Genomic DNA, 25,204 nt, shown 5'->3' with positions numbered 1-25,204 from the left:
AGGCATACACGGTACACAAGGAACAATGTTGACCTGTGGTCGATCGTGTTTTGAACACGTGTGTGTGTGTGTGTGTGTGTGTGTGTGTGTGTGTGTGTGTGTGTTTCCCCAGGACATAGCCGATCCCTTCTTTGCGTACTGTAAGCAACATGCGGACCGCTATGACAGGAAGTGGAAGAGGAAGAACTACCTGGCTCTCCAGTCCTACTGCAAGGCGTCTCTACAGGACAAAGAGAAGCAGCTGGCCCCCGAGGCACAGGTGAGAGGTCAAGACTGGCTCAGACTCACACTGGCTCTCCGCTGTTAGGACTGCAAAATGTAAATGAATAGAAATGCTTGTCAGTGTTTGCGTCATTGATTATTGTACATAGAACAATGAACTGTCTTCGACAGTAAGTTATCCATGTTTTACTTATTTACTTTTATTTTACATTTGACATTTTAATCATTTATCAGATGCTCTTATGCAGAGCGACTTACAGTAGGGAGTGCATACATTTTGGTACTTTTTCATACTGGTCCCTCGTGGGAATTGAACCCATAACCCTGGCGTTGCAAGCTCCATGCTCTACCAACTGAGCCAGGCAGGAGTGAGTTGAAGGAGAACCCAGCAGCAACAACCGGGGGAGGTTTTAAGTTGTAATGCTGCGTCCAAAATGGCATCCTATTCCCTATATAGTGCACTCCTTTTGACCAGGACCTATAGGGAATAGAGTACCATTTGGGACGCAGTCAAACTGTCATTAGATAATGAAGTGTGTGTTTCTTTGTGTTGTGTTGAACCCCTGGCAGGCCCGTATCACCACCCGGCTGCAGCAGTACCGGTCCAGGGCAGAGCTGTCCCGTAACACCCGGCCCCAGGCCTGGGTCCCCAGGGAAAAGCTACCGCGACCCCTGACCTCCAGCGCCTCCGCCATCAGGAAACTCATGAGGAAGGCTGAGCTCATGGGCATCAGGTAGGAGTTATCCTCTACAGGAACGATGTCCCCCCCACTAGACAGTTAAGCTAACATAGGCTAATGTGATTAGCATGAGGTTGTAAGTAACATTAAAATTACCCAGGACATGGGTCAGAAAGCTTAAATTCTTGTTAATCTAACTGCACTGTCCAATTCACAGTAGCTATTACAGTGAAATAATACCATGCTATTGTTTGAGGAGAGGGCACAATTATGAACTTGAAAATGTATAAATAAACCAATTAGGCACATTTGGGAAGTCTTGACACAACATTTTGAACAGTTATACAATGGTGCATTGGATCAGTCTTAAACTTTGCACATACACTGCTGCCATCTATTGGCCAACATCTAAATTGCGCCTGGGCTGGAATAATACATTATGGCCTTTCTCTTGCATTTGAAAGATAATGGTTTTATCTTTTACCAGATCTAATGTGTTATGTTCTCCTATATTAATTTCACATTTCCACAAACGTCAAAGTGTTTCCTTTGAAATGGTATCAATAATATGCATATCCTTGCTTCAGGTCCTGAGCTAAAGGAAGTTAGATTTGGGTATGACATTTTAGGCGAACATTTTAATAAAAGTGTTGGATCAATTAAGAGGTTTTAAGTCTGTGGGAAAAGACAGTGTTCAGATCGACCGATAGTTGAGGTGTAGCCCAAATGTAGAATTTACTAGGGTTGTGCCAACATGGCAGTACTCATATTCGTAATCGTATCCATAAATTGACAGTTGATATTCGGGTCAGATGATACTCGTGATAGGAAAAAATGTGTTTTATTATGCCTAAATACAGTGAGGGAAAAAAGTATTTGATCCCCTGCTGATTTTGTACTTTTGCCCACTGACAAAGAAATGATCAGTCTATAACTTTAATGGTAGGTTTATTTGAACAGTGAGAGACAGAATAACAACAAAGAAATCCAGAAAAACGCATTTCAAAAATGTTATAAATTGATTTGCATTTTAATGAGGGAAATAAGTATTTGACCCCCTCTCAATCAGAAAGATTTCTGGCTCACAGGTGTCTTTTATACAGGTAACGAGCTGAGATTAGGAGCACACTCTTAAAGGGAGTGCTCCTAATCTCAGGTTGTTACCTGTATAAAAGACACCTGTCCACAGAAGCAATCAATCAGATTCCAAACTCTCCACCATGGCCAAGACCAAAGAGCTCTCCAAGGATGTCAGGGACAAGATTGTAGACCTACACAAGGCTGGAATGGGCTACAAGACCATCGCCAAGCAGCTTGGTGAGAAGGTGACAACAGTTGGTGGGATTATTCGCAAATGGAAGAAACACAAAATGACTGTCAATCTCCCTCGGCCTGAGGCTCCATGCAAGATCTCACCTCGTGGAGTTGCAATGATCATGAGAACGGTGAGGAATCAGCCCAGAACTACACGGGAGGATCTTGTCAATGATCTCAAGGCAGCTGGTACCATAGCCACCAAGATAACAATTGGTAACACACTACGCCGTGAAGGACTGAATTCCTGCAGTGCCCGCAAGGTCCCCCTGCTCAAGAAAGCACTTAAACATGCCCATCTGAAGTTTGCCAATGAACATCTGAATGATTCAGAGGACAACTGGGTGAAAGTGTTGTGGTTAGATGAGACCAAAATGGAGCTCTTTGGAATCAACTCAACTCGCCATGTTTAGAGGAGGAGGAATGCTGCCTATGACCCCAAGAACACCATCCCCACCGTCAAACATGGAGGTGGAAACATTATGCTTTGGGGGTGTTTTTCTGCTAAGGGGACAGGACAACTTCACCACATCAAAGGGACGATGGACGGGGCCATGTACCGTCAAATCTTGGGTGAGAACCTCCTTCCCTCAGCCAGGGCATTGAAAATGGGTCGTGGATGGGTATTCCAGCATGACAATGATCCAAAACACACAAAGGAGTGGCTCAAGAAGAAGCACATTAAGGTCCTGGAGTGGCCTAGCCAGTCTCCAGTCCTTAATCCCATAGAAAATCTGTGGAGGGAGCTGAAGGTTCGAGTTGCCAAACGTCAGCCTCGAAACCTTAATGACTTGGAGAAGATCTGCAAAGAGGAGTGGGACAAAATCCCTCCTGAGATGTGTGCAAACCTGGTGGCCAACTACAAGAAACGTCTGACCTCTGTGATTGCCAACAAGGGTTTTGCCACCAAGTACTAAGTCATGTTTTGCAGAGGGGTCAAATACTTATTTCCCACATTAAAATGCAAATCATTTTATAACATTTTTGACATGTGTTTTTCTGGATTGTTGTTGTTGTTATTCTGTCTCTCACTGTTCAAATAAACCTACCATTAAAATTATAGATTGATCATTTCTTTGTCAGTGGGCAAACGTACAAAATCAACAGGGGATCAAATACTGTTTTCCCTCATTGTACGTATTGGCAAAATACCTCCCTACATTTTCTCACTGCAAAAAAGCTGCAAATTAGGAGCAGCGCGCGGAGGGGTTTGTGTGTCTGTGTGTGTGTCTGTGTCCTCAACATGCAGCAGGCCGTCAAGTTTGCTGTCACTCAGTCAGAATGTGCATCAGTTTCATATTTTTTCCCCACCCTTGCCCCAATTTTTAGATATTATGCACATTGATAGCTTGATAGCAAATGTTCTCACCATGTGATTTATCATAGTAGCAGGCAGCAGCAATCTAAATGATCAGACCGAAAACGTGCGAGGTAAAGTGAAATTAAAATAAACGTTAAATAAAAAAATAAAATAAAGTAATCCGGTGAAATTATCCAATCAGAGCAGCAGGATCAACATAGCAGGATCAGCCTGCCCTTCTCTTTACAGACAGGAAAACTAGCCAGTTGAGTTATTTAGACTACACACATGACTGACTCAAAGACAGTATCTGAATGACATGAGAAAGATGCTTGCTGGCACCCGAAAATAACTGTTTTTCCAATCACGGATAATTACAAAAAATACTCAGATCATAATCGTATCCATAAATTGGCCAAATCAGTTACAATCCTCGTTTTGTCCGACTACTCGGCACACCCCTAGAATTCATAAATTATTAGTTTTAGCTGGAAGTGCGAGAGCTGCACCTTTTTCCCCTCATCAGGGAGGGGCTTAGAGGTTAGAGAGGTGGACTAGCAACCAGGGGGTTGTCGGTTCAAATCCCGGGTCTGCCCTGTTCTTTTCTTCTTCAGCACGGACATCTTCCCCGTAGACACGTCAGACATCAGCGCCAGTGTGGACGGACGCAGGAAACACAAGCAGCCCGCCCTCACTGCAGACTTCGTCAACTATTACCTGGGTGAGCAGGGAAACAAAAACCATCTGACTGATGGCTACATAGACTTACATTACCAACCTAATACATGATTATAGTTAATGTTGTTACTAAATGTCAACTGTCTTTGAGAGTCTGTGCCAGAGTTCTATAGGCTCTCAGCATGCAGCCTTTGAAAAAATACATTTTCTTCCCCAAAATGAATGATGATGATGCCATTGCCAGATGTGTTTGTGCGTGAATGTGTGCGCTCGCATGTGTGTGTAAAGGTGTGTGCACTCGCACGTGTTTGTGTGACGACACAGCGTGCCAGTAACCTTGAACAACATCCCCCAGCTATCTCCCTTCAGATCAGTACACCCTGTTTTCTCATGTGCCTTTTCCTGTATATAGATGGAGATAGATTGGGATCGGTCCTATTGGTGTGTGTGTATAGATTGGGATGGTGGTTTATTGATTGGTGTCCTTATTGCTATGCAGAGAGGAACATGAAGATGGTGCAGATCCAGGACAATATCTCTGAGCAGAAGAGCCTCAAAGACAAGCTGGAGAGTGAGCAGGAGAAGCTGCACGTTGACTACAACAAGGTTAGTAGGGGTACAAGCCCTAAAACCAACAAAAAAAATGTTTGCTTGACTGCTCTGTGGTAGTAGACACGGCCAGGGAGATGGTGGACAAAATGTTAATCCACACTGTTATCAACCAGTCACTAGAGGTTTACCAGTGATTCTCCAGTAGCATTGCTCTGAGTCCTCACACTGAAGCTGTGCTATGTCTTTGCACTTCATGGCCTCTAGTGTTCAGAAACACAGACAGTGCGTCATTCATAAACCTACAATGACACATTAACCACTGTTTTACTACATACCGTGAAAAATGCCATTTTAAGAGCGTTCTTGTTCCTCCGTCTAGCTCTCGCCATCTCTCATCTCTCTCGTTCTCCCTCAATCTCTCTGTGTCCCTTGCCTTTTCTCTCTCTCTCCATCTATCTATCTCCTTTCATCTGTCCTCCCCATGTGACCTGGGTACGGTGGCGCAGGGCAGCTTCGCTCCATCAGGCCCGATGAAGAAGGGAATAAAACAGCGGAGTAAAAGTCAGAGGAGTTAATGTTGCGTTCAGTCTTTCTGCCACACGTATTAGGCGTTATTAATGGAGTGTGTGTTGCTAATTGCACCGCTCGACTTGCTTTTACATGGAGATGGAAAGAGAAAAACAGAGAAGGAGCGATGAAGAGAGAGAAACGGCCCTGGGAGAGATGGAGAAACACAGAGAGGGAAAGAGGGAGAAACGGCCCTGGGAGAGATGGAGAAACACAGAGAGGGAAAGAGAGAGAAACGGCCCTGGGAGAGATGGAGAAACACAGAGAGGGAAAGAGAGAGAAACGGCCCTGGGAGAGATGGAGAAACACAGAGAGGGAAAGAGAGAGAAACGGCCCTGGGAGAGATGGAGAAACACAGAGAGGGAAAGAGAGAGAAACGGCCCTGGGAGAGATGGAGAAACACAGAGAGGGAAAGAGGGAGAAACGGCCCTGGGAGAGATGGAGAAACACAGAGAGGGAAAGAGAGAGAAGGATAATTAAGATTAGAAGTCTAGCTACTGATACAGCTATAAAGTCCCTGACAGGGGGGGTGGGGGGTGGAGGAGGAGGTAGACTCAGTCATCTCTGGGAGATAATGTGAGGTGTTAGTGAACGTTTCCCTTTCACCTCCTCTGGCAGAGCTGATTAAGTAAAGCCCAGAGAGAGATGGAGAAAGAGAGGGAAGGAGCCAGACAGAGTAATGGAGAAAGAGAAGGGGAGGAAGAGAAGACAGAGTTACAGAGAGATGGAGAAAGAGAGGGGGAGGAAGACAGAGGAAACAGACAGTTACAGAGCGATGGAGAAAGAGAGGGAGGAAGAGGGAGAAGGAGACAGACAGAGAATTACGGAGAGCTGGAGAAAGAGAGGGGGAGGAAGAGACAGAAGGAGACAGACAGAGAATTACAGAGAGATAGAGGGAGAAGGAGACAGAATTACAGAGAGATGGCGTACAGTACTTGAGATTCACATCCAGTTAATAATGCTCACCTCTTTTCCTCCTCTCATCTCTCTCTTTGAGGAGCTTCACATCTTATCTATTGTCTGTCTTCAAATATAGACATGACAGGTGTTTTTACCTGTGTGTGTGTGTGTGTGTGTGCGTGTGTGTGTGTCCTTTGATGTTTCTCTTTGTATGAGTATGTAAGGGGGAGTACAAGGGTATGTGTGTGCATCTCTCTCACACTCACACACTCACACAACATAACCTGTCTGTCTCTCCCTTTCTGTAGATGTGTGAGTCTCTGGAGGACCTGCAGAATGTCAACGGTGTTCTGAGGAGTGAGGGCCAGGTCATATGGACCATGCTGGGAGGAATCCTAGGACAGGTATGTTAATATCACACCACTTTCTCCTCCTCTTATCCTCCTTCCCTCTTCCTCCTCTGTCCACTTTCTCATCCTCCTTTCTTTCTCATCCATTCTCCTCCTATCTTTCTTTTTTATGTTTATTCCTGAGTTGGCAACACTCCCACTAAACCAAGCTCCAGCACCAGTCCTTCGTTTGTTGTTTCATCACGCCTCGGCAGAACAGAAACAGAACAGAAACAGAACAGAAAAGTTGGTTAGAAAGTCAGAGGATTAAACTCCAACCAGACAGGTCTCCCTGCTACATGCCCAGGACCTGGTGATGATGAGGGATTGAGAGGAATCTAGATTGGCCATAGCAACCCGCCGTAGCAACCCACAGAGTTACGGTGGGGTAATTCTGCAGCCCGTAATAGGCTCCTGTAAAAAACAACATCTTTCATTTACACTAAGTGATTGACCTGTCATTTGCCATAAAGGCAGACCAGACCTGGCTCTGCTCCATTCTAAACATAAAGGCAGACCAGACCTGGCTCTGCTCCACTCTAAACATAAAGGCAGACCAGACCTGGCTCTGCTCCATTCTAAACATAAAGGCAGACCAGACCTGGCTCTGCTCCACTCTAAACATAAAGGCAGACCAGACCTGGCTCTGCTCCACTCTAAACATAAAGGCAGACCAGACCTGGCTCTGCTCCACTCTAAACATAAAGGCAGACCAGACCTGGCTCTGCTCCACTCTAAACATAAAGGCAGACCAGACCTGGCTCTGCTCCACTCTAAACATAAAGGCAGACCAGACCTGGCTCTGCTCCACTCTAAACATAAAGGCAGACCAGACCTGGCTCTGCTCCACTCTAAACATAAAGGCAGACCAGACCTGGCTCTGCTCCACTCTAAACATAAAGGCAGACCAGACCTGGCTCTGCTCCACTCTAAACATAAAGGCAGACCAGACCTGGCTCTGCTCCACTCTAAACATAAAGGCAGACCAGACCTGGCTCTGCTCCACTCTAAACATAAAGGCAGACCAGACCTGGCTCTGCTCCACTCTAAACATAAAGGCAGACCAGACCTGGCTCTGCTCCACTCTAAACATAAAGGCAGACCAGACCTGGCTCTGCTCCACTCTAAACATAAAGGCAGACCAGACCTGGCTCTGCTCCACTCTAAACATAAAGGCAGACCAGACCTGGCTCTGCTCCACTCTAAACATAAAGGCAGACCAGACCTGGCTCTGCTCCACTCTAAACATAAAGGCAGACCAGACCTGGCTCTGCTCCACTCTAAATGAAGCTAGACACGGTCCGCTTGCTTTCTATCACGTTCCCACTTGCCATGGCAACCAAATCGCCAAGGTGCGTCGCCACGGGTGATGGGTCGTTTAATGAGTGCGAAATGCGGCTCTACAGAAATTGCTCTGTGAGACCTTTATACTTTTTTAAGTAACAGAGCCTGTTTGGAAGTGCCATTTAAAAAATATTTTATTCAGAAATTCTGTCCAAGGCAACAACCAGTGAAACATTATTCACACTTAGGTAGTGTGTGAAATTACTGAATCCAAGATGATCGAAATTGAAACGGTGCACAAGTCAACCATGTTATGTGATAACTTGAATTTAAACGTACAGATATAAACAGGGACAGAATTAGCTTGAGAGATGATATACTGATAATGTGTGTAAATCCTGATCTAATCTAATCTTGGTAATGCACTGACACTGAAGAGATTATAAACCAGACAGGCTCTGTGCTGTGAGAGGGGAGACAGCCAGGGTAATGCACTGACACTGAAGAGATTATAAACCAGACAGGCTCTGTGCTGTGAGAGGGGAGACAGCCAGGGTAATGCACTGACACTGAAGAGATTATAAACCAGACAGGCTCTGTGCTGTGAGAGGGGAGACAGCCAGGGTAATGCACTGACACTGAAGAGATTATAAACCAGACAGGCTCTGTGCTGTGAGAGGGGAGACAGCCAGGGTAATGCACTGACACTGAAGAGATTATAAACCAGACAGGCTCTGTGCTGTGAGAGGGGAGACAGCCAGGGTAATGCACTGACACTGAAGAGATTATAAACCAGACAGGCTCTGTGCTGTGAGAGGGGAGACAGCCAGGGTAATGCACTGACACTGAAGAGATTATAAACCAGACAGGCTCTGTGCTGTGAGAGGGGAGACAGCCAGGGTAATGCACTGACACTGAAGAGATTATAAACCAGACAGGCTCTGTGCTGTGAGAGGGGAGACAGCCAGGGTAATGCACTGACACTGAAGAGATTATAAACCAGACAGGCTCTGTGCTGTGAGAGGGGAGACAGCCAGGGTAATGCACTGACACTGAAGAGATTATAAACCAGACAGGCTCTGTGCTGTGAGAGGGGAGACAGCCAGGGTAATGCACTGACACTGACGCAGTCTCAGACAGCCTCTTTCACATGACACTATGGAAACGACAAGGTTTGTGTGAGGTGTGTGTGTGTAAGGTGTCTGTGCGAAGTGTGTGTGTGTGCACGAGGTGTGTGTGTGTGTCTGTGCGAGGTTTGCGTGTGTGTGAGGTGTGTGTGTTGTGCTGTGTTTACGTGAGAATGAGAACTGAGGCGGAGAGGCCTGCAGAGAGCTGGGGCTCTGACAGGATGCTATAGCAAGACACATACACACACACACTGGTTACACCCAGTCTCTCTAAGGTTAGGGGGTAGTCCTAGATAATACAACATACAGTTGCCCGTAGACTGCATATGTAATCAGCCCTTTAGAAATCTACATAAGTGGCTAACTGAATGCATGATGCTTGATTAAAAGTATGGCTTGTGATGGGGGCTGTCTTCAGATAAATGGATGGAGCGATATAGCTAGAGGATGTGAAGAAAGAAAGACTGGAAGGAAAGAACGACTGAACGAACAACGTGAATCTGCAACGATCTCCATAAATCCCATAATTAGAAACGTAGAAAGGCTTAAGTGGCTACATCAGTCACGTCCCCGCGTTGCTTTGTGTCATCTATCTGATACCTTTTCATTTCCTATTTCACCTCCTTCCGCCCGTCCCATCCCTTACATTACCAGAAATGACTGCTGTCCCCAACCGCAGCCCCATCCCTCATCCCAGACACTGACTCAGTGTTGTCGTTGTGGGGGACGCCTCAGGGAGAGAGGGAGGTACTCTGTAAAAGTGAAGACATTGTGAAAGTTAAAACACCTCGGTCACAGCTTTTTAACCAATGAGATACTTCATTAACATTGTCTGGCAGTGTTCCGTTTGGCACGGAGGTAAAGCATCCAATTCGAAATGCTGTGCACGTGTGTGTCACACACCGAGACTCTTCCTTAAAGGCGTGCCAATCAGATGACCCTTCCCAGGGTACCATTTGTGTGTGTGCTGTGTGTGTTTATGCTGTGTTAGTGTGTGTGCTCGCCGCTCAGTCCCCCACTGCCTCAGAGCCTGTCTGACTCCCAGTATGAACCAGACAGATGGCCTGAGGCTGGGCTGGTTCTCACTGCCTGTCTCCGATTCTTATTTTAGCAGATACCTTCACACACATACACACACATCTCTTTGATATTAACTCTAACTGACAGGGGACTTCCCTCTATCAGTAGTGGAGGGATTTTTTACTCACTGAGCTATTGCACCAGGAGACTGGTCCACAATTAGTAGATAACACACCCCAGACAAACACACACACACACCCTGGGGTCCTGTGGCCCTGGCCCCTCTCTCTTAGGTCCCCCCATAGGACTCGTCCCTGAGAGCCGTGGGCGACGGCGTACTGAGCGTGCTCAGATTAGAACTGCCCCAGTGAGAAGCCTGTCTGTTTAGTGGCCCACCAGCTCCCCAGTAGCTCCCTAGCAGATAGGTTTTCTAATTAACCTGCGACAGACAGTAGCCACCATGCAGCCAACGAGATGCTGGGGAGAAATAGACGTCTGTCTGTCTGTCTGTCTGTCTGTCTGTCTGTCTGTCTGTCTGTCTGTCTGTCTGTCTGTCTGTCTGTCTGTCTGTCTGTCTGTCTGTCTGTCTGTCTGTCTGTCTGTCTGTCTGTCTGTCTGTCTGTCTGTCTGTCTGTCTGTCTGTCTGTCTGTCTGTCTGTCTGTCTGTCTGTCTGTCTGTCTGTCTGTCTGTCTGTCTGTCTGTCTGTCTGTCTGTCTGTCTGTCTGTCTGTCTGTCTGTCTGTCTGTCTGTCTGTCTGTCTGTCTGTCTGTCTGTCTGTCTGTCTGTCTGTCTGTCTGTCTGTCTGTCTGTCTGTCTGTCTGTCTGTCTGTCTGTCTGTCTGTCTGTCTGTCTGTCTGTCTGTCTGTCTGTCTGTCTGTCTGTCTGTCTGTCTGTCTGTCTGTCTGTCTGTCTGTCTGTCTGTCTGTCTGTCTGTCTGTCTGTCTGTCTGTCTGTCTGTCTGTCTGTCTGTCTGTCTGTCTGTCTGTCTGTCTGTCTGTCTGTCTGTCTGTCTGTCTGTCTGTCTGTCTGTCTGTCTGTCTGTCTGTCTGTCTGTCTGTCTGTCTGTCTGTCTGTCTGTCTGTCTGTCTGTCTGTCTGTCTGTCTGTCTGTCTGTCTGTCTGTCTGTCTGTCTGTCTGTCTGTCTGTCTGTCTGTCTGTCTGTCTGTCTGTCTGTCTGTCTGTCTGTCTGTCTCTGACCAACAATAGGTTCCCACTCTATCTCTCGCTCTCCCCATCCCTCCGTCACTCTCCCTCCTCTCTGTGGACACCTTTGATCTCTCTGTCCTTCACTGCTTCTCTCTGAAGTCTCCACTACACCTATGAGTTGATTGTGTGATGTGTCTCTCTCTGTGACAGAAACTGAACTCCCCGTCGGTCCTGAAAGCCCCTAAAGAGAGGAAGCCCAGCAAGAAGGAGGGAGGAGCTCCTGGGAAGTCCTCCAACCTACCAGCTGTCCTCTACAGGTAAACAAACAAACACACAAACATTCAAACAACAGGCATTACAAACAAGTAAAAGTCTCATTGAGTGGCCGGGCAATCAGAGAGGTCCCAGTATTCAACCCTGGGGCACTCCAACACTCTACAACCATCACTATTCCTGAGGACTATGTATTATCATACCTGTTTTCTTTATATGCTCTTTATATCTAGCTTCTTATCTGAGAACTATCTTCTTAGAGTTGATGTTGATGTATTTCCTGTATGTACAGTACTAGTCAACAGTTTGGACACAGATACTCAAGGGTTTTTCTTTATTTTTACTATTTTCTACATTGTAGAATAATAGTGAAGACATCAAAACTATGAAATAACACATATGGAATCATCTAGTAACCAAAAAAGTGTTAAACAAATCAAAATATATTTTAGATTTTACATTCTTCAAAGTAGCCACCCTTGATGACAGCTTTGCACACTCTTGGCATTCTCTCAAACAGCTTCATGAGGAATGCTTTTCCAACAGTCTTGAAAGAGTTCCCACATATGCTGAGCACTTGTTGACTGCTTTTCCTTCACTCTGCGGCCCAACTCATCCCAAACCATCTCAATTGGTTTGAGGTCGGGTGATTGTGGAGGCCTTCTTGATCAAATAGCCCTTACATAGCCTGGAGGTGTGTTGGGTCATTGTCCTGTTGTAAAACAAATGATAGTCCTACTAAGAAAACCAGATGGGATGGCATATCGCTGCAGAATGCTGTGGTAGCCATGCTGGTTAAGTCTGCCTTGAATTCTAAATCAATCTCAGACAGTGTCACCAAAAAAGCACCATCACACCTCGTCCTCCATACTGTACTTCACGGTGGGAACCACACATGCAGAGATCATCCGTCTCACAAAGACACGGCGGTTGGAACCAAACATCTCAAATTTGGCCTCATCAGACCAAAGGACAGATTTTCACGGTCTACTGTCCATTGCTCGTGTTTCTTGTCCCAATTAAGTCTCTTCTTATTCATGTCCTTTAGTAGTGGTTTCTTTGCAGCAATTCTACCATGAAGGCCTGATTCACACGGTCTCCTCTGAACAGTTGATGTTGAGATGTGTCTGTTACTTGAACTCTATGAAGCATTTATTTGGGCTGCAATATGAGGTGCAGTTAACTCTAATTCACTTATCCGCTGCAGCAGATGTAATTCTGGGTCTTCCTTTCCTGTGGCAGTCCTCATGAGAGCCAGTTTCATCATAGCGCTTGATGGTTTTTGCGACTGCACTTGAAGAAACTTTCAAAGTTCTTGAAATTTTCCGGAATGGCTTACATTCATGTCTTAAAGTAATGATGGACTGTCGTTTCTCTTTGCTTATTTGAGCTGTTCATACCATAATATGGACTTGGTATTTTACCAAATAGGGCTATCTTCTGTATACCACCCATACCTTGTCACAACACAACTGATTGACTCAAACACATTAAGAAGGAAAGAAATTCCACAAATTAACTTTTAACAAGGCACACCTGTGAATTGAAATGCATTCCAGGTGACTACCTCATGAAGCTGGTTGAGAGAATGCCAAGAGTGTGCAAAGCTGTCATCAAGGCAAAGGATGGTTACTTTGAAGAATCTAAAATATTAAATATATTTAGATTTATTTTAACACTTTTGACTGGTACTGTATGTGTGTTCCTATTTAGCTGTGGGATCTGTAAGAAAAACCAGGACCAGCATCTCCTGCTCCTGTGTGACACCTGCAAGCTCTACTACCATCTGGGCTGTCTGGAGCCTCCGCTGACACGCATGCCCAAGAAGACCAAGAACAGCTACTGGTGAGGGAGGGAGAGAGACTGAGGGAGGTAGATGGGGAAGAAAGAGAGAGCGACTGAGGGACTGGGAGAGGTAGATGGGGAAGAAAGAGAGGGACTGGGGGAAGTGGATGGGGAAGAAAGAGAGGGGGAGGTAGATGGGGAAGAAAGAGAGGGTGGGAGATGGGGAAGAGAGAGAGAACATGTAAATGGGTGCTAGAGGACTCGGTGGTACAAGAGTTGCAAAAGTTTGATCAAGTGCTGTCCATAGCACAAACACACAACCCATCGCAATGACATGCTGCACTGTACATCTGGTATGACATTGTTTTACCATTGTTGTATAAAAACATGTCATTTAAGCAATAAGGCATGAGAACCCGGGGATTATTGTGTGATAACTCCTGACTTAGGGCTGTTCTTAGGACCGAGGTGAAGCCAAGAGCTGTGAACAGCCCTTAGGAGGGAGTTATCACAAAATAATCTCCCGGTTAGAGGGCCTTTTTGCTTTTATAAAACGGTTGTCAACATATTTATAAAAATATTAATGAAATGTTTTCATTTGTTTTTGCATTCTGAAGTTGCTACCGAAGCGGGCTGGTCGTTAGTTCTTCTCTCATGCTTCCAGTCATTAGTTCTATTCATTTGACGTGGCTACGCTAAACAAATCATTGGCTTGTAGCTAGCAGAGATTCAGTGATGATGAGAATAATGATCAATAAATAATGATTAAAGAAATATCCAATAGTCCTACGTCGGCAACAACTATCATGGTTGGCGAGTCCAAACTAACCAAGCTAGTTGATGTTAATAGTAACTTCGATGGTAGGACTGTCCGTCGACCTGTTGACAGCCAGTGCTGGCCTCTTCTTTGGCGGAGAATGGGACGTCCCACTCACATTTTTGCCAGCTAAAATGGCACGCCAGCACTTTCTGTTCTCCATGTTAGAGGGTGCCAATAACTCTTGAGTGAGCTCTCACATCGATGGCCACTCACAGCCATTATTTCCCATGCCTCCAGGCCCGCATTGGATAACTTTTGCATTCTGTTCATCCGATGTTGCTACGCTAAACAAATCATTGGCATGTAGCTAGCTAGCAGAAATTCAATGATGATGAGAGACAAGAACTTCAATAAATCAAATAGGCCTACACAGGCCGCTCTGCGTTGGTTAATGAATGAATGGAATTCTGAGTGTTTACGGTTTCCATGGTGAATTATTAGTTTCCCCAACTGTTGCAAACCATTTAGTAGCACGGGAAAATAATGTGTAGACGCTTTCTTCCCCGAGGGAGATGAAGTTTAGGAATTTCCTGCCTGGGCTGCGGGACAGTGGATTGATGAGCTTAACACATCATGGTATTTTGCGAAAGTTGTCCCACAACTTTCGCATATCAACCAATCAGGATCCAATCAACCCGTTTTATAATAACTTGTAGTAGGAGATGCATTAATGTCCACTATTTATTTATATAAAGTGTGACATTTCAGCTTAGTGGCAGTAGATTTATCAGATAGAGAATGCAGATATGGTGGAAATGTCCCACTTCACACAGAGCTAGATGTCCTTATCTGGATAGATAGATAGATAGATAGAGGAGCTCTTTTGTGTGTCTGTCTCAATAGTTTCAATAGTATTCCATCTCTGTCACTTAGTGAGATACTTCCACAGTGAGTTATCTCCATAGAGCAGCTAGTCTAATCTTTTTACTTCTGAAGTGAAGGAGGATGGGGGATTGTAATGTGTGTACATGCGTTTGCATATACGCGTGTGTTTATGCACGTGTGTGTGTGAGCGTGCACATCTTAGGTGTGTGTGTATTGTTTGTTTCTGTGGCACCTCAACCTGCACGTTTCTCTTGTCTGTGATTGGGAGTAATTCATTTAACCATGAAAAAGAGAGGGTGGTGGCGTTCTGCTCCAGCGGGCGGAAATTAGAAAGCATTTGGATGGATGAAATTGTGTGGAGCCGAGGCCAAGTCATAGCCTACCTTATTATCAGGATCTGCACGGCAGGAATTTCACAGAGGCAGAAAGGAAGGTGCAGACAGGGCTTCTCGGTCAGAATCAGAAACGCATACAGGATCCACAAGTTCACTTTGTCTTAACTTATAATACTGATATTAACCTTTTAAGACCGATTAGCATTGTCTAACTTATAATACTGATAGAAACCCATGTCACAGTCTTATGCTTTGCCTGGGTCAGCAGAAACCCCTTTCCTCAAATCCAGTGTCGGACCTCCAGGCTCAGATTTCAGTGCTTTGGGAAAAAAGGTATTTTTTTAACAAAAGATATTATTTTTGTAAATTTCAACACAGACATTAGAGACTAAAGTCTTAGTGTCAGTGCTTTGTTTTTCTCCCCAACATAATTAGCAGCATATAGGTTCTGTTGTTCAGACATTGATAGTAATCAGAGCAAAAGGCTTCCGAAACCTTTTTTCCATGCATAAGATGTTCACAGATAGTAAAATCAATACCCCTGCATAGAGGAGAGAACTTTTTCTGGGCCCTGAAACATCTATTTCTTACTCTCTCTCCCTTTCTTTTTCTTGCCCTTTATTTTTATCTCTCCCTCCCTCCTATCTCTCTCTCTACCTCCCTCCATCTCCTCAGGCAATGTTCAGAGTGTGACCAGGCCAGTAGCGATGATGCCGACATCGCCATGGAGACACTGCCCGACGGCACCAAAAGGTCTCGGAGACAGATTAAAGGACCAATCAAATTCATCCCTCAGGAGATGTCCCCAGAGCCCAAGAAACGAGATGTGAGGGGCACGGTGTGTAATAACACACACTTTAAAAATATATATTATTATTATTTACAGTGCCTTCAGAAAGTATTCACACCCCTTCACTTTTTACACATTTTGTTGTTTCAAAGTGTAATTAAAGTAGATTTGTCATTTTTTGTCAATGATCGAGAGAGAATACTCTGTCAAAGTGGAAGAAAGCTTTATTTTTTATTTTTTTATTAATGGAAAATAAAACACTAATATAGTTTGATTAGATAAGTATTCAACCCCCTGAGTCAATACATGTTAGAATCACCTTTGGCAGTGATTACAGCTGTGAGTCTTTCTGGGTAAATCTCTAAGAGCTTTGCAAACCTAGATTGTAGAATATTTTTTTAATTCTTCAAGCTCTGTCAAGTTGGTTGTTGATCATTGCTAGACATTTTCAAGCCAATTTAAGTCAAAACTGTAACTAAGCCACTCAGAAACATTCAATGTTGTCTTGGTAAGTAACTCCAGTGTATATTTGGCCTTGCGTTTTAGGTTATTGTCCCGCTGAATGGTGGATTTGTCTCCCAGTGTCTATTGGAAAGCAGAGTGAGTCAGGTATTCAATGTCTGCTTTTTATTCTTGTTTATTTTTTACCAATCTTCTTTGAGAGGCATCGGAAAACCATTGAATCTGTGCTTGAAATTCACTGCTGGACAGAAGGACCTTGTATGTGTGGGGTACAGAGATGGGGTAGTCATTAAGTAATCATGTTAAACACCGTTAATGCACACAGTTACCCCATGCAACTTATTATGTGACTTGTTAAGCACATTTTTACTCCTGCAGTTCATTAGGCTTGCCATAACAAAGGGTTTGAGTAGTTATTTACTTAAGACATTTCAGCTTTACTTTTTTTATTAATTTGTAAAAATTCCTAAAAACATAATTCCACTTTGACATTATGGGGTGTTGTGTGTAGATTAGTGACACAAAATCAAAATGTAATCCATTTTAAATTCAGGCTGTAACACAACAAAATGTGGACAAAGTCAAGGGGTGTGAATACTTTCTGAAGGCACTGTATTATTATAAAAAATGTTATTTATTTTGTTTACACAAGCCCATATAATTGCAAAAAGCATGCTAGTAGATACCCATAGACTTTCAGTCATTGCGCTAACGCTAGTTAGCATTTGTTTGTGAAATGACCTCTAACTTCCTTCATACTGGACACAGAGACATACACATTGTATCCAGAAGTTCATCTGACTCGGGAAGTAGATAAAGGCATTAATCCTGAAGTATCCCTTTAAGTGGTGGTCTGACAAAATGGGTTTTAAATGCCACCACTTTGCTAGTTTAGGGGTTGATTGGGTTGATATTTCTGGGGTAGCCTTTTGAATTGTCCTGCCATCTACTGCATACTCCAGATTTGGAGAAACAGGCAGTAATCTGTCAACCTATACCTGGGGTTAAAAGTACTCCATCATAGGAAGTGTATATCAGGCAAGATTAACAGAGCCCAACAGATATACCAGGCCTGACTAACTGAACCCAACAGATTGGTCAGACTAATAGAGCCCAACAGATAGCCCAGGCTAATAGAGCCCAACAGATTGGCCAGACTAATAGAGCCCAACAGATTGGCCAGACTAATAGAGCCCAACAGATTGGCCAGACTAATAGAGCCCAACAGATTGGTCAGACTAATAGAGCCCAACAGATTGGTCAGACTAATAGAGCCCAACAGATAGCCCAGGCCAGACTAACTGAACCCAACAGATTGGCCAGACTAATAGAGCCCAACAGACCAGATCATAACAGACCAGACTCACGGGCTAATGGCTGGCCATTCAGCACACATAGGTCACGCGGCTGTACTAAACAGGATTGCTAGTAGACATGCCAGTAAACTAGAGCTGGTGGATCCAAAAACACACTTCCTCTGGTGTTCAGCCCCAAACACCCCCCGCTGGCTATTGTTTCAGGTCCGCCATCAGATTCAAACTGATCCAAATGGACTGAACTACTTCCAATCTACAATCATGTAAGAGGAAGTTGGAATATTAACAAAGGGGGAATCAAACATCTCCTTGTTGTTCCTGACACGAGCGAATGAATGATGGAGCCGGGTTGTATGTTTTTTTTTAAAGGAGGAAGAAAATCAACAACATATTTAAACAGATTGTGAAAACAATTCCATCTGTTGCCTTTGGCTCCTCCGCCACCACTTGGCAGATGGAACGCGTATCATTAGAAATGCTAACTGCTAAATGCTAGAACCACAGCTACTTGGCTCCTTCACTTCAGCCCTCCCTCCTTCCCTAGCTCCCTCCATCCCTCCCTCTCTTCCTTCCTCGCTCCCTTCTAAGCCACTTCTGCCTGCCTGCGACGGGTGGGCGGGTGGCACCACCTTACAAAAGGGCCCAGAGTATGAGTTTATTTAACTGTTTGGTTTCTATAGTGGACTCCATTAAGGTAATCTATGATTGGCCAGGGAAAGATCAACACATCCAATGCGGAGTTCAGTGCAATGCAGACTAAGGTTAAAAATAAATAAGATATAAGGTAAAATGTGCAAACACACACACACACACACCATACCTCATCAAGGTCTCTGCTCAAGTGAGGAAATTAAAACTGGGGGCAGTTTGTACGACTGAGTTAAATCAATCTTTTAATTAAGTACATCATTGCATCTTTAACAGCCATGAATCATGTCACAGCACCATGCAGGATTAGAGAAGTTAACGGAGCAGAGGACCCAGCAGTAACTAGATGTAGTAACTTCATTCTCATCATCATTCTCACTAGACTAATGGCATATGTTCATACAGGATGTTCCTGTGTAATCATGGAGGGGTGTTACAGCAGGGCCATGTTTAATCACCACCCCATTACACACACTGTCACACAGAAGATTCTAGAAGAAGAAGCAATGATAACCAAGCCTCCTTGAAAATGCAGGATGGTTTTGGTCTGCAATTATTCTTTTTGGAGATAATAATTAGAGATATTGGCCTAATAATTAGAGATATTGGCAGTAGATTCTACTAGAAGAAGCAAATACCAACCTTCCTTGAAAATTAGGTACAGTTTGGGTCCGGGAACTGATGGTTCTGAGATGTAATCATTCAATGAGTGGTGAAAGTAGTGATGCGTTATGAAGTATAGCTGTCAGGCTGTGTGTAGGATGTCTAACAGATATCCTCGACAATCTGTGACCTTGAGGGCACATGTTGAGATAGAAGAGGGCACTACCCTGCAGTAGGCAGTGTACTCAGTCAGCAGGTCCTGAACAAGGGCCAGAGGAGGCTGAGCTGCACCACAGAGTGGCAGTGGGCCATCTTACCCCTGTGGCCCCGCACACACACACACACACACACACTCGTCCCCATGCAGGGGCCAGCGGGAGGTCGATTAGCCAGCCCTGATAAATTGAAACAGGGCTTTAGAGCGGTGCCAGCGCTAGGGTGCCCTGGTAAAAGCATTAAAAATGCAAAGCAGGGCCCTTTCAGCAGCTGCCCTCGCATTTGAAGATAAATGCAGCATTGAAGCTCCTCGACTGGAGCGGACGCGGCGAGAGGAAATCAGAAAAAGCCGGCTTAATCCCTGAGTACTTCCAGCAGCAGGGTCCTCAGGCCAGCGTACTTCTGGGCACTCTGCTTTAGACGCGCTAACAGAAAAACTCATTAACCCAGACTCACCGCCACAGCACTCTACACCACCTCCCTCTACACCACCTTCCTCTCTCTATCCTCCCACTCCCCTCTATCCCTCCTGCCTTTCTCCATCCCTCTCTGATAGAATATACAGAGAGCGAAAACCTGCAGAAGGAATAGAAGACATCTATGGTTGTTTGTTCTTTTCCTTTTGAACTTTTTTTTGGAATAAGGAATAGCAGGGTGTTTTTGGGTGTTATAAAAGACGGCGACAGCCAGCCAGCCAGCCAACCAGACAGACGCTGGGCTATTCTCTGACTCTTGCCAGGCAGTGAGTGGCCACAGAGAATGAGTGTTCCTCCTCTCCTTCCAGGTGTGGAGGGGGTTGGTTATTGACAGTCTAAAAACAAAAGACTGGGGGGAAATAAAATGGAAGAGGACTGGAGAGTGTTTTTCTCCCCTCTTCTCTGATGAATATCTGTTGTGTTTTTTCGGGGAGCTGAGACTGGGTGGGTGAATAGGGAGGTGGGGGGGAAGCAGGGCTGGGGTGGTATATCGGAGGAGGATCAGGGTATGGTGGCTGTAGATAAGTGGGATCCATGAAGAGGTGGAGGGAGAAAGGCAGGCAGGCAGGGAGGGAGGGAGCAGCCATATCTCCACAGCTCTTTCTCTCCCTTCTCTTTCTCTCTATCGCTCTGTCTATCCCGCCCCTCTCTTTCTCACTCTCTCTCTCTCGTGCAGTTGAATAGAACCTAGTCCACAGACAGCACTGTGTGGCTCTCTTGTCTTGTATGTCCAGAGGTAAAACAAAACACCAGCCTCACTGGGCAGTAGAGGATTAAATACAGGACAAACAAACAAAAAATTTATTTGGAAACAGTTTATGCTTTCTGTTGTATTGTAGCAAAAGGCAGAGACCACTGTGGGTTCTCTTTGTTTGATAATCTGGTTAAACAGCTGAGGGAGCAGACGGCGTCATAAACAAACTTCCACTGGCTCCAGAATCTTTTCGAGAACAGGAAAGCTACAAATAAAGTAGATTTTTCTGATGCTGCTAATACCTTGTGGAGCATATCTCTAAGTCAAATTATTATTTTGACAGATTCTCACAGACAAAATACCAAGAACTAAAGATTTGCTGACCACTCAACAACTCAAAGTAGAGAAATATTGTGACCTTGTTGTGACCTTGTGCCTTGCATGGCTAGCTGATAATCTTTCACAAGGATCATGAGACTGACCAGAGCTCAGGTCAATTATCTCTCATCAATTCACACAGATCAATCAATTAGCACAAAAATCTAGCTTTGTTAAAAGGGTCCGAAATGAACCTAACATGCTGTTCTGTATTCCACAGCGAACCAGAGGGCAGAAGAGGAAGAGGGTGTCCATCTGTGAAGAAGAGAAGTTTGAGGTGCAGGTATGTAATTGGTCTAAATTTGTTACTAAACATTCCTACACCCCCTAACCTCCCTAACACACTCACAACTAATACATACACATCCCCTGTGTTATTTACGGACTACTCTATTCACTCTATTAGCCTGCAAGGTACTCTTTCTTCTACGCCATTACCACACACACGGCAGTGTTGGGTCTAATCAGCCTGTGTTTTTCCATAGGAACCGGCTCTAAGGGAGCGGCGTCAGCGTCAGTCTGCGATGCAGAAGAAGACACCTAAAGCAGACGACACTAGGACCGACTGTACATCCTGCAAAGGACCCGGGGACAACGAGAACCTCGTCAGGTGGGTCACTGTGTGTGTTTGTGTGTACCAGTCAAAAGTTTGGACACACCTACTCATTCAAGGGTTTTTCTTTATTTTTACTATTTTCTACATTGTAGAATAATAGTGAAGACATCAAAACTATGAAATAACACATATGGAATCATGTAGTAACCAAAAAAGTGTTAAATAAATCTAAATATATTTTATATATGAGATTCTCCAAAGTAGCCACCCTTTGCCTTGATGACAGCTTTGCATACTCTTGGCGTTCTCTCAACCAGCTTCATGAGGTAGTCACCTGGAATCCATTTCAATTAACAGGTGTGCCTCGTTAAAAGTTAATTTGTGGAATTTCTTTCTTTCTTAATGCGTTTGAGCCAATCAGTTGTGTTGTGACAAGGTAGGGGTGGTATACCGAAGATAGCCCTATTTGGTAAAAGACCAAGTCCATATTATGGCAAGAACAGCTCAAATAAGCAAAAAGAAACGACAGTCCATCATTACTTTAAGACATGAAGGTCAGTCAATACGTAACATTTCAAGAAAGTTTCTTCAAGTGCAGTCACAAAAACCATCAAGCGCTATGATGAAACTGGCTCTCATGAGGACCGCCACAGGAAAGGAAGACCCAGAGTTACCTCTGCTGCAGCGGATAAGTTCATTAGAGTTAACTGCACCTCAGATTGCAGCCCAAAAGCATGCTTCAGAGTTCAAGTAACCGACACATCTCAACATCAACTGTTCAGAGGAGACTGCGTGAATCAGGCCTTCATGGTTGAATTGCTGCAAAGAAACCACTACTAAAGGACACCAATAATAAGAAGAAGAGACTTGTATTGGCCAAGAAACACGAGCAATGGACATTAGACTGGTGGAAAACTGTCCTTTGGTCTGATGAGGCCAAATTTGAGATTTTGGTTCCAACCCCGTGTCTTTGTGAGACGCAGAGTAGGTGAACAGATGATCACTGCATGTGTGGTTCCCACTGTGAAGCATGGAGGAGGAGGTGTGATTGTGAGGGGGGGGCTTTGCTGGTGACACTGTGTGGGATTTATTTAGAATTCAAGGCACACTTAACCAGCATGGCTACCACAGCATTCTGTAGCAATAGGCCATCCCATATGGTTTGTGGGACTATAATTTGTTTTTCAACAGAACAATGACCCAAAACACACCTCCAGGCTGTGTAAGGGCTATTTGAACATGAAGGAGGGTGATGGTGCTGCATCAGATGACCTGGCCTCCACAATCACCCAACCTCAACCCAATTGAGATGGTTTGGGATGAGTTGGACCGCAGAGTGAAGAAAAAGCAGCCAGCAAGTGCTCAGCATATGTGGGAACTCCTTCAAGACTGTTGGAAAATATTCCTCATGAAGCCGGTTGAGAGAATGCCAAGAGTGTGCAAAGCTGTCATCAAGGCAAAGGGTGGCTACTTTGAAGAATCTATAAATATATTTTGATTTGTTTAACACTTTTTTTGTTACTACATGATTCCATAGTGTTAATGTCTTTTATTCTACAATGTTGAAAATTGTAAAAATAAAGAAAAACCCTTGAATGAGTAGCTGTGTCAACTTTTGACTGGTACTGTATGTGAAAAGGGTGGTGTGTGGGATAATGTGGGTGTCGCCATGGAATGGGAGGTTGGAAGGGTGCATGAGTGTGTGTGTGTGGGAACCATATCCTCCTGATGATTTAAGGTTCAGTCTTCATTAGTAGGCCTTGGTTGCCTTGCGTAGGCAGAAGGCCACAATGAGGGGGGCTGAGGCCAGCAGCTCTGTAGAACACCTGTATTGAACAACCACCTACTTTTACACACTTCATCAAGATGTGTTGAACAGTCTGATATGCCCTGATCTCCCATCAGAGATTCAGCAGTCTCACGCTGCTTAAACAGGACCGTAACTCTACTAGATCCCTCAGTAGTGTGTGAATTACAGCAGTCAGCATTTGCACACTGTAGACTGACTGATTTATCAGAGTGTATTTATTATGAGGTAGACCACCCTTATTTGTGTTATATTTGGCCTACAAACTGGGACTGTCATTGGCTCATTTCAACTGAAACTGTATGCTTTATTCACTTAATAATTTGTTAGAATTGACGTCATTTATCCAGTTAACGTATGGTTCTTATGTGAGCTGTATTTGGTATTATTAGTGTATGTAAGGTTGAGCTAATATTGTGTGGTTCTGTCAGTGTTTTATAGGTTAAGGAGGTCGGGGGCTGTGAGGTGTGCTGCCTGCCCTGACTCTTTCTATCTTTGCATTGCACAGGTTGTGAGAGCCGGGGCAGACACCTCTCCTCACCTCCCCACACCTAGACACAGCTGGACAGATGAGAGAGAGAGAAGCAGACCTTTTGCTTAGAGGCAGTGAGGGACTTAATTACGTGGAAGAATGACAGCGGCGGTGAGGGATCAGATGGCCATCTTTGACCTTCCAACCACGGTCTTCTTCGTGACCCAAATTGGACCTTCTACTGGCCGTCCAATTAAAATTGAGGGAGAGAGGCAGAAATGTAAATTTAACTTGGATGAATTCTAAAATACTTGTTGAAATTAGCAAATTAAGTTTTGGAAGGTTCAGTATTACTGAACTGGTCATTCTTGGAAGAAACAACAGGCCTTTTGTGGTCATCACTGCCAACTCTAAGAGTCCATCTATAAGGACTAAGGTCTATCTGGACTAAGGAGTGATTCTGAAACGGAACAATATTACTAGAAGCATCTCATTGGTTACCTGTCTGTCTGCTCCTCTCTATTCCTCTAACAATGGTGCTTCTTCTCTTCCCCTTTTTTGTCTCCCTTGTTCCCTTCTCTGTTTCTCTCCCCCTGTCTTTTCCCTCTCTCATCCATTCTATGTTGGCACTTCACTCCTTTGACCTCCCTAAGCATCCTATCACCACATCCAATCAGTTGTATTGACTCTAGTCATTTGTGGTCCAATCACATAGTGTTTTCCTCAGTAAAGGCCTTTAACTGGAGATGCTCTCATCAACTTCTTCTAGTGTTGTGTTGTTGTCAAGTAGAACTTTCTAGAGTAGAGGAAAAGTAGTGATTTTTAGTAGAATGATTTCCCTTTCTGGTGTTTGAGAAGTACTGTAAGTAGCTGCTTAGATAAGGTTTAACATATTGAAAATAGCAACATTTATAGTAATGGTTATTGTGACTTCTAGTGTGTGTGTGTGTGTTTGTGTGTGTGTGTGTGTGTGTGTGTGTACACAGTAGGTTTTTAGTCTCCCTTCCTCTCTTTAATATTTTTAAAGTGACAGTTTAACTCTGAGTTCTATTGGAAGTGTGTGTGTGGACGCGCCTCCCCAGTGCCCCATAGTGAGTGCTGTCAACTGAGCAGCTGCCATATGGTCCGTCTGTCAGGGTCCTTGACAGAAGTGTCACAGTTTGCCCTCACATGTCACTCCTCCGCTCATCCCCCCCATCCCAGGACCCTCTATGTCACTACTCCTCTCTTCTGCCCATATGTCTGGGGACCCTATATCCATGGCTCTATGGCTCTGGGAGCTGCCAAACCTCACATAATGCTTAGGTCCACTGGAAAATCTTCTGAGGAAATAAAGATGGTGGTTTGTTAGTTTTCCTGTGGAGATTAGAGATGCCTGTACAGGATGACCTGGTCACTCACCACGTCATGTCACCCCCACGAGCCCTCCTCATCCCTCTCATCCTCTTCTGTCTCCTCCTCCGCAAAATACTTAGAGGACTGTCCATGAGCTACATCCTCTAGTTAACCCTACTGCAGCTAACCAGCTAACTCTACTCCAGCTAACCAGCTAACCCTACTGCAGCTAA

The 25,204-nt window shown here is 44.6% G+C and overlaps 1 protein-coding gene across 2 annotated transcripts in view; it reads left to right on the top strand.

The window, feature by feature from the left end:
* LOC106588686 (PHD finger protein 14) overlaps positions 1–25,204 on the top strand; it is a 104,477-nt gene that overhangs the window by 17,836 nt on the left and 61,437 nt on the right. The window contains exons 9-19 of one of the 2 annotated variants that reach the window (XM_014177923.3): positions 113–259; positions 793–956; positions 4,131–4,237; positions 4,694–4,800; positions 6,522–6,617; positions 11,391–11,497; positions 13,167–13,298; positions 15,894–16,056; positions 16,555–16,617; positions 21,022–21,084; positions 21,287–21,411. In XM_014177923.3, coding sequence (XP_014033398.2) covers positions 113–259; positions 793–956; positions 4,131–4,237; positions 4,694–4,800; positions 6,522–6,617; positions 11,391–11,497; positions 13,167–13,298; positions 15,894–16,056; positions 16,555–16,617; positions 21,022–21,084; positions 21,287–21,411 — 1,274 coding nt within the window. The remainder of the gene's footprint in view (positions 1–112; positions 260–792; positions 957–4,130; positions 4,238–4,693; positions 4,801–6,521; positions 6,618–11,390; positions 11,498–13,166; positions 13,299–15,893; positions 16,057–16,554; positions 16,618–21,021; positions 21,085–21,286; positions 21,412–25,204) is intronic. The other variant, XM_014177927.3, reaches the window with a different exon arrangement.

Source organism: Salmo salar, chromosome 27, assembly GCF_965601325.2.
Source record: "Salmo salar chromosome 27, fSalSal1, whole genome shotgun sequence".
Taxonomy (NCBI): Eukaryota; Metazoa; Chordata; class Actinopteri; order Salmoniformes; family Salmonidae; genus Salmo; species Salmo salar.
The sequence above is the reverse complement of the archived record's forward strand: the minus strand, read 5'-3'. Positions and strand labels throughout refer to the sequence as shown.